Source organism: Sceloporus undulatus, chromosome 2 (genome assembly GCF_019175285.1).
Source record: "Sceloporus undulatus isolate JIND9_A2432 ecotype Alabama chromosome 2, SceUnd_v1.1, whole genome shotgun sequence".
Classification (NCBI taxonomy): domain Eukaryota; kingdom Metazoa; phylum Chordata; class Lepidosauria; order Squamata; family Phrynosomatidae; genus Sceloporus; species Sceloporus undulatus.
In genome coordinates, this window is record NC_056523.1 from 188,454,265 (window position 1) to 188,468,754 (window position 14,490).

At 42.1% G+C, this 14,490-nt stretch overlaps 1 protein-coding gene across 4 annotated transcripts in view; it reads right to left on the minus strand.

Annotated features, from left to right (window-relative positions):
- Positions 1–10: 10 nt before the first annotated feature.
- GNL3L (G protein nucleolar 3 like) overlaps positions 11–14,490 on the minus strand; it is a 24,882-nt gene continuing 10,402 nt past the window's right edge. For 3 of the 4 annotated variants that reach the window (XM_042451575.1, XM_042451573.1, XM_042451576.1), the window contains exons 6-16: positions 14,136–14,219; positions 13,852–13,987; positions 11,763–11,866; positions 10,728–10,872; positions 9,553–9,640; positions 6,418–6,595; positions 4,924–5,066; positions 4,482–4,618; positions 2,858–2,997; positions 1,042–1,213; positions 11–321 (exon numbers count right to left, since the gene is read on the minus strand). In XM_042451575.1, coding sequence (XP_042307509.1) covers positions 254–321; positions 1,042–1,213; positions 2,858–2,997; positions 4,482–4,618; positions 4,924–5,066; positions 6,418–6,595; positions 9,553–9,640; positions 10,728–10,872; positions 11,763–11,866; positions 13,852–13,987; positions 14,136–14,219 — 1,395 coding nt within the window. In that variant the 3' untranslated portion in view covers positions 11–253. Of the gene's footprint in view, positions 322–446; positions 627–1,041; positions 1,214–2,857; positions 2,998–4,481; positions 4,619–4,923; positions 5,067–6,417; positions 6,596–9,552; positions 9,641–10,727; positions 10,873–11,762; positions 11,867–13,851; positions 13,988–14,135; positions 14,220–14,490 lie in introns of all 4 variants that reach the window. The other variant, XR_006102136.1, reaches the window with a different exon arrangement.

A 14,490-nucleotide genomic window follows, 5' to 3' on the forward strand; every position in this document is an offset into this window, starting at 1 on the left:
CTGAAAGGAATCTCACTGAATGACACTTCTTATTTACACAGTGCTTCCGATTTTAACCAATTAAATAAAAAGCTTCTGAGTCAAAACATTAGGTTTTGCATAGGCATGATGTTGCCACTTGCTTTGGTGATGCAGACGTATGACAGACGTTAAGAAAACTGCCTCCACATGCCAGTGACTTGTGTGAGAGAGCAGCCTTCTGAGGTAGATAAAAGGAAGTCTCCATGTCCATCTTTTCATCTGCACTATTTCCTTAGTCATCTGACAGGCTGAAATTCATAGCTGCTGTCAGTGTTGCAGAGAGCTTGGTGGCAATTTTTGCTGCAGAGAAAGCAGAGAGAAATGGGGATTAGGTAGCCAAACAGCACATGCAAGACATATCTATGTGTATCTAAAAATGTGCTGATAAATGTAATGAATGTCATTTCTCTTTAGCTAGTTTGTACCTTGTGCAATGATGCCAAGGATGTTCACTGACAAGAAACTTTTCATGAGGAGAACAGCTTCAGAAGCAGAAGAAACTGTTATATACTGAGCCAAACCATTGCTCCATCTTGCTCAGTATTTGTTACATCCAGGATGTGAGAAGAGTCCCTCTTGGGATCCCTTTCTATGCTCTCCAATTCCTAGGAAACACTTTTTTAATGGCTGAATATTCAGTCCCAAAGCATGAAAAACACCATGAAATGGTCATAAATGTTGTGCTCCCCACTACCCCTCAAACCCCAGAAAATACTGTTTTTCTAGGTGAAATCCAGAAGTGGAATTGACACTTAACCTGGGGGGCAGAGATTCACAAGGTGTGGGAAATGCACCCCCGAACGGTTTTCACAGTTGCCTATCCCAGGTTTTGGGTTGTTATAGTAACCACCCCTCCCGGGGGGGGGGGTAAACCCTAGCCCAATTTCAGGAGATGCCAGGGAGTGAATTTATTTATTTATTTATTTATTGGCTTTATATTCCACCTTCCTCCCAAAATGAGATTGGAGTATGACCTTCTGGATTCAAAACATGTGGTTTGTATCCCTGGGAAATGCTTACCTGCTCGCTTCTGCTGTTTTTTGCGTCTCTTGCTTGCTGCCCGCAGGCCCTGGCCCTGCTGCAAGGGATCCAAGGCAGAGATTTCACCCAGGTCAGGGGCCCGGGGCACAGCCTTCTCAGCTTCCACAAGGGCCTTGCTCTTGGCTTTCAGCTCTATTGTCATAGGGCCAAACTAGGGAGAGCAAGAAAAATGGACCATGTTGATTTTTTTTAGTAGTTGGAAGAAAACAAAGAGAAGACAAAACAGGCTCCACCTCTTCCAATAGAATTTTGAATGGAAGGACTTTCCATATATGCAGCTGGTTCAAGCCTTTCAATTTCTTCCAGCACTTTGAGATGGTGTAATATGAAATCTGAGAAACTGAAGCACTAGCAACCAATACATGGGAGCATGTGTAGCCCTCCAGATATTATTGGACTGTGCCTTCTATCACGCTTCACCTTTAACAGTGTGGGGTAGGTTTGATGGGAGATGCAATGCAACATATCTTCACCACTATATGGCACAAAGGGTATTTGTTCTCAGAGAAGATAGTTAATGCTTATAGCTTTATCCATGACCACCCACAAAGTTTCACAGATCAACTTATGTTTTCCTGCTCTAACTCTTGTCAACTAACCCACACAGGTTCTCTAGTTCACACCATTCTTGTCTGTCCTTTTACTTGTAGAATATTAAGCTATAAATTGTTATGTGCCTTCACATGAACTCAAGGTGCATCTATACTGCAGAAATAATGCAGATTGACACTATTGTAAGTGATGTAGCTCTAGCCTATGTAATCCTAGGATCTGTCGTTTTACAAGGTCTTTAGCCTTCTCTGCCAAAGAGTGCTGGTGTCTCACAAAACTACAAATTCCAGGATTCTGCAGTATGAAGCACTGTAGACATAATGTAGTTTCACACTACTTTAACGCCATGGCAGTTAAAGTAATATCAAACTACATTATGTATACAGTGCAGATGCACCCTCAGACTATCAATGATCTCATAATATAAATGATTTGGCAAGATTTATTCAGAGGTTTCCCATTCCCTTTCTCTAAGTTTGAAAGAATATAACTTGGCCAAGTGGGTTTCCATGGTTCAGCAGGAATTCAAATCTTGGTTTCCCAAAATCTTAGTCCAACCCTCAGCCCACTACTGCACACTGGCTCTTGGGATAGATGACAGAGTTTAAATAAAAGAATCCCAACTTTTGAACAAGAGAAATTCCTCACCCTGTCCCTGGTGGTTGCTGCCAATGCGCTTCCTAATTCATATGAAGAAGTCTCTCTCTCTCATTCTCCCCCATTCCAGGCAGCTTGAGCTTTTAGCTTGTCCCTGTTGCTAGCCAAAACTAAACAGAGCTTGACTGTTTTAAACTCAATGACATCTCAGTAAGGTAAAACCACAGGCCTGTGGATTTGGCCATTTTACAATCACAAGATGACTTTTAAAACCTGAAATTTGGGGAGGGTGGAGAAAAACAAATACTGGAAACAAATTTGGAGGGCTGCAGAATAATCATAGAGGCCAATCATTCCCATCAAGATTCTTCCTCCAGTGCTCAAATGGGGACAGCCTCTTCATAATCTTGCTTCACAATACCTCCTCTTTTTCTCACTGCTATTTATGCAGTGATGAATTCCTCAAGGAAGGGCTACGTTTGCCAACTTAAGTTATTTCCAGATTTAATCCACTTGTTCTGATTTGTTCTTTTAAAAAAACAAAACAAATCAGAACAAGTGGATTAAATCTGGAAATAAATGGTTAGGGCAGAATTTCTAGGACCTGGCTACTTGAGAAAAAAGAAAGGGCTAACTGTTTGCATACCTCTGGATCCCCATCTTCTTCCATTTTGGTCTCTTCTGGTTCCTGATGGCAGAGTTCTTCCTCCTCATCCATCACAGCTTCTGCCCCAATAGTGAGGCCAGAGCCCTCTAAACTAATGCCAACAGGGCCAGAGGGCAAGCCTGCAACAGATAAAAGCATGAAATTCCTGAAATATTATTCTAAGGGTGCAGAGCCCAAGGACTGTTGTCTTCTGAATTGTACAGGGTCAATTAAAAGTTGTCAGCTTTGATGTTTGAAAGGGACCCCTGGGAACAAATTTCAGAACCAGGAAAGGGTTGGCACCATACAGTGGGAAAAACAATGGGGTGTGGGATATGGGAGTAATGATAAGAATCTGGCAGGATTGCTAGGACTTTTCTAACTCAAAATCATGCCTCAAAATCAGGGATGGGCAACATGCAGCTTATTGGCCATGTACAACTCCAACTTGGCTTCTGCAGGCCATAGACTGTCTTGGATGCACCCTCCTACCACCAGACAGGGAGAAAATTTGAGTAAAAAGGGGGAACTAATCACTTCTGAAAGTCTCTAGAGTTGTGATTCCTCTTTAAATGCAATATTTTCCTGTACCTTGCTTAATCGCCCAACATTTTTCTAAATAAATCCAGTAGTAAACATCTGGGAGGTGATTGGTGGTGGGGATCCTGCTATAGAAATGGACTTGAGTCTGCTTGCTACCAGTTGAAAAACTGATCTTGCCACTGCCAGCTGCTTGTTATGTACCCCACTGCAAAGCACCTCCACCTCAGTAACATGTTTGCACTGCTTGCTGTTTTGTGTATGTCAGGGAGAAACACCTTTGGATTTATAACAGAATGGCATAAAAGACAACCCTTTAAAAGTAAGTCCTAAAATAGAAACATTTACTCAATCCCTTTACTTTAAAAAAAAAGTAACTTCATTCTATACTTGTAACAAAAAGAAAGAGAAATAGTTTAATGCAGATGATTCTTCTACTTCACTAACTGGTTACAGGTTTAATCTCACTTAATCTAAAATACTTGGGACTGTAAATGTTTTGGATTTTTTTTTAGTTTGGAATACCTGTATTTGCACATATGTACATAATTTGGTATCTTGGAGATGGGACACAAGTCTAAACACAAAATTCATTTATGTTTCATATACACCTTATACAAATAGGGTAATTTTACACAATATTTTAAAATAATTTTGTGCATGAAACAGTTTGTGTACACTGAACCATCATAAAGCAAAGGTGTCACTATCTCAGCCACCTGCGAAACAAGTTTTGGATTCCGGAGCATTCTGGATTTTGTAGTTCTGGATAAGGGAGATTCAACCTGTATTTCCAACTGTTGAGATTTATGCAGAACTGCTGAAAAACAGCAACTTCAGCCAACAGGTTTGCTTTCTTGCTCCTAGGAGCCATGATTTTACTCTGACTTTACCCATTTTTAAAATCAATTTTATAATTGTTTTCATAGGAGAAAGGGAAGGAATGCTCTGGCTCCTGTGTGTTAATGAAGGGCAGGCGGGGCAAGAGAATACATTTCCTGAACATGTGCCACTTGAGACTCATTTTGGAACTACCAGAAGCAGATCTGTGAAATAGCACTACTTGGTTTATGCAGCTACTTACCCTCCAAAACCTTCTCATTCTCCTGTTCAAGAGCTTCAAAATCAAAGGCCTTGCCCATTTCTGCCACAATCTCAGCACTGATGTGAGTGGGCAATGTGTGGGTTTCAGGTGGATGTGTAAAATAGCTGATCTTTCCACTAGCAAAAGTGAGAGAGGGAGAGAGTGAAATTACACTAAAACTCAATGCAGCCTTTACAAGAAAAATCACTTTTGTGTGCTTCCTTTCTCTCTCCAATACACACAGACACTCCATGTGATTCCCTCAGATCTTGTTTTTTTCTTTCCTAGTCTACCTTGCTCTCTTGAGAACAGACTGGAAATTACATGCCTTTTAAAAAACCCGTGGTGAGGGGAAGCCTATGTCAAAAGCGGGTCCTGCATAAGACATATGTTCCAGACTCTTTGTCATATTTTAGAACTTAACCTTCTGTCTTTTACTCACCTTGTCCAGTCACTTAGCACTGCCTTGGCTGCCTTCTCATGGTCTGGTATCCCTCCTTTCTTCAACTTCCCCTGACGCCTGGCCAAAAGAGCCAAGAACTCCATGGTATCCTGGAAATCTGGCACACCATAGTGCTGCATAATCTTTTTTGGGGGGGATGAGATAAGAGATAGAGAGAAGCTGGTAAAAATCTTCTATTCAATCACTTAACATAGATTCAGCATGTTCCCACTTCAAAATGATTAGGCCAATGGTTAGGAATCGGATTAAGTCCGGAATTGTTTATCCCCTTGTTCTTTCCTCCACCTTTTGGAGGAGAACATTAACTCATCAGAAATTTGTTGGAAAGTCTATGCTTAGCAGAGTTGGTCTCCCAGCAGCTATCAGGATATTGAAGTCTCCTTGGAGATTTCTTAGGGTCGGTATAGACAGGCCAAAATAAAGCTGCTTTGGGTCACTTTGGAGGTATGCTGTTTAAATGATGCATGCGTGCTAAGAATCCAGAAGCCACACCAGGACCAGACTGTAGCTTTGGTGTGGCTTCCGAATTCTTAGGATGCATGCATCATTTAAATAGCATACCTCCAAAGTTACCTGAAGCAGCTTTATTTTGGCCTGTCTGTATGGGGCCTTAAATTTCTTTCAGAAAAGCATAAACTGCCACCTCGTTTTGGTTTGGTGGCTGGTTTGAATATAGGATTTGTAGTCTGGAGATCGGAGTTTGACTCCTGGCTCAGCTATGGAAATAGACTGGGTGACCTTGGGTGAGTCACACACACTCAGCCCCAGAAAACCATGTAATCGGCAGAAGTGGGAAATTACTTGAAGGCAACAAATAAACTCCTACCAAAATGTTTTTATTTCCTTCTTCATTTATTTTTCCCAAATGCTAACTGGTCCAGTCATCCACACATGTGGATTTCTGTACAAGTGAATTTGTCTTTGGCATATAATGCTAGCCCTCCTTTTCTTCCCTGCTCTTCATCTAACAGCCATCAGATTTGTTTTCCTTTTAGTTTTAAAACTGATTTTCATGTGAATACCTGTGAAAACTATAGGCATCTACAGAATCTTACAATTTACACTTCCCCCTCTTAAAAAAAGAGAATATCTTTTTCAGGGTGGTACCTGATATGATGGGGGAAAGGAGTTCATATATATATATATGCAACGAACAAATAAAATAACATTTCCTACACACACTTTAAAATGGTTGCTCGGTTAATGGGGCAATTGCTAAATGATGTAGTTAACATTTTTTGCTATTGTTTAAGATCACTCAAAAATAATCCTGTCAGCCTGTTGCAGCAGAAATCTGTAAGACTTTAAACCAAGCATGAGGACCATAAAACCCTCCAGACATTGCAGACCCATCCACTCACCACTTGTTGTGATGGCTAGAGTGGTCCAGGGTTCCTGACTCTCAACTATACAATGTTTTCTATCATTGTTACAACAACATACCACAAACCTTCCTCCCACCATCACAGCTACCTGCTGCTTGTTGCATCGTTTCAAAATGGCTTCCACCGGACTGACAGGGTCAACCAGTTGCTCTATCTTAATACAATTTCGTAGAATCATGGCAGCATCAGAAGTGGGTGAAGCCATGACAATCCCCGGGCAGTCCAGGAGTTTGATGTGCTTGTCCAGATGCACCTCTTGCAGGCACCTAAAAGATGGAGGTTAGGAAAGTGAGGAAAGAGGACAGTGAGGGGAAGCGAAGAACTGTTTTCATCACAAGTCCTTCTGACTATTAAGATAGTCTACTAAACTTCTGTGCTGTTATCCTCCAGAGCAGATGGGAGCAGCCTATACATAATGTCAGTAGGCAACTGTGGATTGCTTATATTAGCACCCAAGGAGACTTTGTGGAGGGCTACACCCCCCCCCACTGCACCCATTCCTGTGGGAAAAAAGTACCCGTTTTGTCCACAAACACCACCCTCTAGGGGACATGGGGGCACTGGGGCTTTCCTGGAACATTTTGGCCCAGGAGAGACCTCCTGTAACAACAGGAAGTGAGCAGAAATCACGTTTTAGACATGAAGGCCTCTTGTGGGCATAAATTGATCTGGGGTCAAAATGTGGTAGAAATGCCTCCTGGACCCCAGAGGGCGTTCAGGGGCAAAAATATTTTGGAAATATTTTGCAAAAATTATTTTCGAGTCCTGGACAGCCTAGGAGGGGGTCTTCCAAATGTGGTGTAAATGCCCTCCACACCCTCTTGATGTCATTTTGGGACACTGGAGCAGAAAGATTTTGTTTTCTTTTTTACCCCTGAGGAGTTCTGTAGATCACAAAAATGGCCCTGGGAAGCTGAACTTTGTCCACTCCTGGGTTATACACCCTGATTGGCTTTGCACCCCTCTCTCCTCACTGCTGTCAAATTTGCGAATGTGGTCGAAGAGACCACTGCCATTCCCCCCTAAGCACAATTCCTTTTGCAATCAGGAAATGTGAGGAGCATGTATTTTGTTTTTAAAGTAGGGGTTCACTTTTTTCTATTGTTAGAAGAATGCACAGAGAGAGACAGAGGGTCAGGGAGGCAGTATGCTCACCTTTGTTCTAGAAGGGATAAAACATGGATTAGTAAATACATTAGAATGAAAGACAGTGACTCTCCCCTGCATACAAGGTCTACAACTGTTTGCATAGGAACTGCAATCCAGGCCTTGTCCAAAAATTTTCAATTCAGGCCAAGGTTCAACACAGCTATTTTCTGCAACAATCTGTTGGTCCAAAGAAACAGAATAATCTCTCAGAGGTGGTTTGTAGCTCTCCTGGATTTGAAGATGGGCAGAAGGAGTGCAAAACTAACTAAATAAATAAAGGGAGTTATGTATTAATGTGTTTCATTGATTGATTTATATCCTGCCTTCCTCCCCAAATGGCACCAAAAGCTTTTGAGGCAGACTATTGGGTGGCTTGGATTTTTGAAGGCATACTTGGACTATTAGCTTTTTAGCATTTTTTGCTGCTGTATTCTAAACATTTAAACATATTGTTGTTGTTTTTACAGTCTTTGACTTTCAGTTTACAAATTTTAAGATTATCAATTTTGGCACTGCAAATTGACATTATTTTAAGCTGCTACCACCAAGTAAAAGCCTCATAAGCCAACCCATGCTCTTCTCCAAAGTAACATCAGTCCAGACTGTCCTGGGCAACACTGGAATGGCTGAGAGATTCCTCTTAATCTTGTAAGACACACCATCCCAACTTTCTCTGAAAGCAGCTGTTTTGAAGCAAATAAGGAAGAAATGGGCATATTCTGGAGTGGTAGGCCTAAGCCTGGACTCTCACTACACACTGGGGGTCATACCCTGCTGATATTCAGCAATGGTCATGGAAGTGATTTTAAAACTGGTGCTGAAACTCAGCAGCAACTACACTGACTCTCTATAGAGTAGAATGGTACTAGCGTGACTCCTTACACTACAGAGACCCGCAGAAGGCATATCAGTTTGTTCCCTTCCAAAAGGAAGAGGACAAGAAACTCTTTTCTGTGTGCCTATATTGTTGGGGGACACAAAAACAGTAAGTGCCAATGGGCAGCAATATTGCCAAACCCAACCTGCGATCTCAAGTTTCTGCAAGATTTAAAATTTCATGAGAACCAAAAAAATCCATGTAAAATTATAATGGCTGGCCAACCCCCGAGAGATGGAAATTTTGCTACTCAGCAGCAGCTCAGCTGGACAGAATAAAAATTAGCTCAAATCCCAGGAAACAAATCCAATACTAGGCACGCAAGGCCTGATTGCTATATGCATAAAAAATGGTCAGGAGTCAGTCTGATGGAAGTGTGGCTGGTGCTTGCGCTGAAATATGGGAAAGGAGGCATCTAATATCACTTAGATAAAGGACCCTATTTTAGATTCCCACATACAGCATTCCTCATACAAAATGGGGTTCCTGATAAACCTACCCACAATTCCTCAACTAGACCACTAGACTGGCCAAGCTCTCTTCCATACAGTATAGACATTCTGAAATCTAGCAAGCTCTGAACATGTGGGGTCCCAAATTTTTTCCAGCTATGGACACACCAAAGCTGGTCAGTTGGATACTATCTGTTGGCCTAAAGAGATTACCCCCACCACATTACAGATTCTAGAGCAGGGGTAGGCAACCTGCGGCCCACGGGCCGGATGCGGCCCGGCAAGGCCTTGGGACCGGCCCCAGCCCGGTCCTGCCGCTGATTGCCGCCGGGGCCTTTGGGGGGCAATTGTCTATAGAAACCTCAGAAACATGCATTTATATTAACATTTTTTAAAAAATCAGCAAATTTTTTCGCGTGTCCTCCATTTTTTTTTTTTAAAAAGTGTCTTCCATTTGAAAATTTTGTCCTACATTTGTCCTGGTTTATTTATATATTTAATTGTTTTTTTAAAAAATATTTAATTATTTATTTTTTGGCTTCGGCCCCCCAGTTGTCTGAGGGACAGCAACCCGGCCCCCGGCTCAAAAAGGTTGCCTATCCCTGTTCTAGAGACAGCACAGAATAGATTGCAGGGCCTTAAACCTTACAGAAGGAAATATAACCCAAGCCTTAAATGGAAGTCCACCAGTCACCCGCTTATCTGCCTGCATGCTATAAACATACACAGAAAGACTGCTACATACTTGGTGACACCAGGTGTGGCACCGACACTGCATGCCCGGCTCCTCTTCAGGCTGTTGATCAAGCTGCTTTTGCCAACGTTTGGGAAGCCTGCAGCCAGGGATATAGAAAGAGGTGCCTCAGTCAGCCAAAGGTACTCACATTTAATAAATGCTTCCATTCAAAAGGGACCCTACTTCTTTGAGCATCATGCAAAGGGTTCTTCCTATCATGTCCTACATACATGAATGTCACACAAGAAAAACAGACACAAGCCCCAGCATACTTTCATCCTTGAAAGAACAACTAGCAAGAGTCAGAACAAAGACTCTCAAGACTTCACAGCCAGCAGCAATGAGGGCAGAGTCTTTGCTCAGCAAGGCCAACTCAACAATTAGGCAGAAAGTATCCAGGAAGCAGAAACCTTCTAGCTATTCCTCGTGAACCTTGTGTATTTCCATCTGCTGGATGACAGTACTGTGTACACCACACAACCTGTCCTGGCTCTACTAAACTGATGTCTCAGGTGGTCAACGTCATGTCACAAGCATCAAAGTAAGCTTCACTTGCCAGTTCAGCTGCTTTCAGTAGATGGCTTGGGAAAGGGAGACCATCTTGTCCTTCACTTCAGGCAGTACAGCCTTAAGGCAAGGAGGCAGCATAGCCTACTTTGTTTCTTTTGATCATGCTGCCCAAAGGTTCAGTAGGGCTTGGGTAACTTGGCGAAATTGTCCTAACTCTCCTCATCCTCTTTGTCTCTTCCTCTTTTTCTATTTGTGAACAACATCTCTTTCCCAGCTGGGACCTCTCTTCATCATATGAATCTGAGCACCAACTGCCCTCCTACCGTAATATTCTTGGAAGTAGAAAAAGAAACAAAAGATGAGGGCAAGGGCCCAAGAATGGCAGCAGGAAAGAAAAATATTCCCACACTGGGCAGATGGTGCTGAAACAGAAACACCCGAAACAAAAGAAAGGAAGAACTGCTTTGTCAGGTCCCCTGGACCTCTGAGACAAAGAATCATTATTTACAAATGAAGACAGAAAAGATTTCAAAATGCTTGGCTTCTGTCTTATATTGGAAAAGAGACAAAGCAATTCATATATTCCAGAGTTCTTGAAAAACCTTCTGGGTAATGGGGCAGAAGTACCCCTTACCTTGCTCCTTCCCATATTCCAGAGAGGAATTCTTGCTTACCCACAACTCCAACTGTTATAGCTGTCCTGACATCCTGGTTCCGGCAATAGTTAGCTAATACCTTCATGAGACAGTCAGCCCCCACACAAGCTCCACTGCTGAGCAAGTCACCTGAAGCCTGGGTTACTGGGACACGGCTCTGTTGCTGGAAGAAAAAGAGATGCTGTAAGGAAACAAGTCCTTCCCAACTTCATTTCCCCCAGCCAGGTCAACTCTAGCCTTCTAGGTCCCAATCCTTTCTACACTATGCTGCAGAACACAAAAGTTAGGGAATCTTTTCCCAAATCTGCTTCCAATTCCAAATCTCTCTGTGCCCTTCTCAAACAGTATGAAAAGGGATCTTGTACCTTTGAGACTTGCTGAGCAAAAGATGTTGTAGCATAGGCTTTTGTAGACTTGATCTATAAAAACTATAACAACTTTCACTCAGTTAGTCTCAAAGGTGCTACAAGATCCCTTTGCATGCTGATATTCCAGACCAATATGGCTATGCCTCTGAATTTCATTTCAGCAAGAAAGGGCCTGGATTTCACTGACTGCATTTTTTCACAAATCCAGTCACCTAGAAAAACAGTCCAATTCTTCCTTAGTTGCTGTGTGCCTTAAAGTTGTTTCCAACTTATGGGCAACCCTAAGGCAAATGTATGACAGGGTTTTCCTTGGCAAGTTTCTTCAGAGGGGGGGGGGGTTGCCATTGCCATTCTCTGAGGCTGAGAGAGTGTGACTTGGTCAAGATCACCCAGTGGGTTTTTACATGGCCGACTCAGGATTCAAACCCTGGTCTCCACAGTTGTAGTCCAGTGTTCAAACCACTGCACCATGCTGGCTCTCAGTTGCCAATTTCGAGATGGGGGGAATATGGAGAAAGTAACATAGGTGACAGTTGTGCTTGCACTGATAGGAAGCAACAGGAGCTTGCTTACTGGATCATAATATCTCCACCTTGTGTTCCTTGTACTTTTCTAAAAGCAAATCTTGTTGTCACTATCCAGGTTGTAAATTATGTTTTGCTGCATTCCCAGTGGTATCACATACCAGATTTTTGCTCTGCTGCTGAGTGGAAGCTTTGAAGGCCACTGTAGGGAATTCATTTCTCAGGTATTTCAGCCACTTTGCCACAATCTCCTTAGACACTAAATCTGTGTCAAAATCAGAAGAGCAGAATTATGAAAGCCCAGCAAAACTTGAGTACAGAAACCTTACATTAAGGAAAAGGCAGGCAACTGTAGCCTGTGCATCTGATGAAGTGGGCTGCTGTCCACAAAAGCTTGTGCCAAACAAAACTTGCTGGCCTTCTAGCTGCCACAGACTTTGTGTTGTCCTTCATATGATGTTGTACTGAAACTCCCATCAGCCCCTGCCAGCAAAGCAAATGGTGAGGGATCATACACGTTTCAGACTAACAGCTTTATGGGGGAGCACTTACTCTACAGCTCTGTTTTCAAGCACCTGTTTTCTTTACATCCAAGAAATCACAAAACAAGCAGTGTTTTTAAATTATTGTATGGTTTTTTAAAAAAAATTCTAACCTCTCCCAAACTCTACAACTACAGCAGCCTAGAAATCCAGACAAGATGAAGTCCAGAATAACAAATGTCCTTTAGTTGTATAGTCAGAATCAAAGTGTGGAGTAGAATCCTTGCTTCATTCAGAGTAATTCACTGAACAGCTAGAGAGATAAAAAGATCTGCTTCACCATCATTTAACCACCCCAGTTACTAGCATGAATGAATTTATGTTGTTGTTGCATATCTACATGTAATTTCTGATTTATGGCAACCCTAAGGTGAACTTTTCACTGGAGTTTCTTGGCATTATATGTTAAGAAGTGGTTTTCTACTGCCTTCCTCTAGAGCAATGGTTCCCAATCTGTGCTCTGTGGAGCCCTTATGGTTCCACAAGTCAAAAAGGTTGGGAACCCGTGCTCTAGAGTGTAATTTTCCTAAGGTCACCAAGTGGGTTTCCATGGTTGAGCAGGGATTTGATCTCTGGTCTCCCAGAGACCAAGTCCAAGTCCAGCATTCAAGCCACTACATTCCACACTGGCTCTCAGTTAAATTTTAGTTACATTTATACCCCAATTTTTCACTAATTAGCTAAAACTTCTGTGGCTCTCTTCTTTCCCACTTTTTGCTCACAATAAAATAAATCTGACTAAGATACAAAGAATGACTAACTTAAGATCATACCTGTGTGTTTCATGATTCAGTGGGTAGTTTAACATGGACCTTGCATGCCCCATTCTAGTACATTAACTTCTACATTTCTCTGGAACTCTCTGACTGACTAAGTGAACAAAGGACTTAATCTTGTGAATGTTGGGAATAGCTGGTGGACTATAGCGCAATAGTCTAAAATTTTAAATGTATCTGGCATAAAACCTGGTATTCTGAAGGGTAGAAATTTTCACCCGTGTATGTTCTCTGCATAACATAACCCCCCCCCCAAAAAATTGGGGTTCTAAATCATGCACACAGCAAATGCTTCTTGCTTCAATGTTTGCCTTCAACCTGGGGAGGGCAACAAGTGTGATAACAGAAAGATATGGAGCTAGTGTGATTATCCTTGCTTTTAGTCATCATGTGCTAGATATATCCAAATGTAAAAATGCACTCTAGGGAAAATAAGGACAACCAAAGCATTACGGCATCTCCAATAAACTTAGAGTGAAAGCTTTGTTGCACGGATTACAGTGTCTTTCCAACCCCATACTGATTCTTTGTTCCTTGATCCCCACCATACCAGCATCTGACAAAAGTTCCAAATCATATGAATGCAAAAATCCTGAAATCAGAAAAACATTATGGGAAAATAAACTAGCATAGCTAAACTATATATTCTAAGAACATTCATTGGACTTCCCGACTAGAGAATTTGATTTTAGAGAGAAAGAGTAATGAACCTGAATGTAGCATCATAGAATGCTAGGGAGGCTTGCAGGATAGAAAAAGGCCTAGGATTTTCATGTGCTTGAGTCCCATATGAAAAAGGATCAAAATCCTGGCATACTAAACCTCCTTTCCTTCTCAGAGAATCCAGGCCTTCACACATATCAGTTCCCTTCTGTTCAGTTCATCTTTATTACGGTCATAGACCAGCACAGGTAAAAAGGGGACACACATACCAATTTTATTTAGGATCAGGACCAGCCTCTTGTTAGTTCCAGCCTGCACCACTGCCTGCTCAACCTGGGGGCAGCGGCAGCCTTGGGGATCCCGAGCATCAAGGACTTCCAGGATCACATCAGCAGCTTCAATTACCTAAAAAGGAGACAGAGAGACATGGAGGAATAAGAGGATGCTTCTTCTGACATGCGGGTCAACCTTGCCAGACCAAAACAGCAATTGTGCATCCCATTCACAGCAGTGGCTCTTTTTCCCATACAAAGTCATGCCGTCTTCCACTGACCTTCCGAAACTCCTTATAGTAGGCCTTGCAGGAACTGTCTTTCTCTAAAAGGGCATGCTTGGCCAGTTGCTTCAGGTCCATCTCCTGTAGGAAGAACAATTTTACATACACACAGAAACACAGACAAGTCAGGGCATGGAAAAGTTAATTTTTAAGACTTAAAACTCTCAGGACCCCCCAGAACCAATGTTTATTATGAGTGTGTTACGAAACTTAATAAACTATTTTTAAAAATGTTTTGGTTTTTGGAATATTTCAGAATTCCAGATAAAGGAGCCTCAATCTCTCTGTGTGTGTATATATATATACACACACAGATACATAATTATAGAAATGTCCCACTAAAATAGGAAGG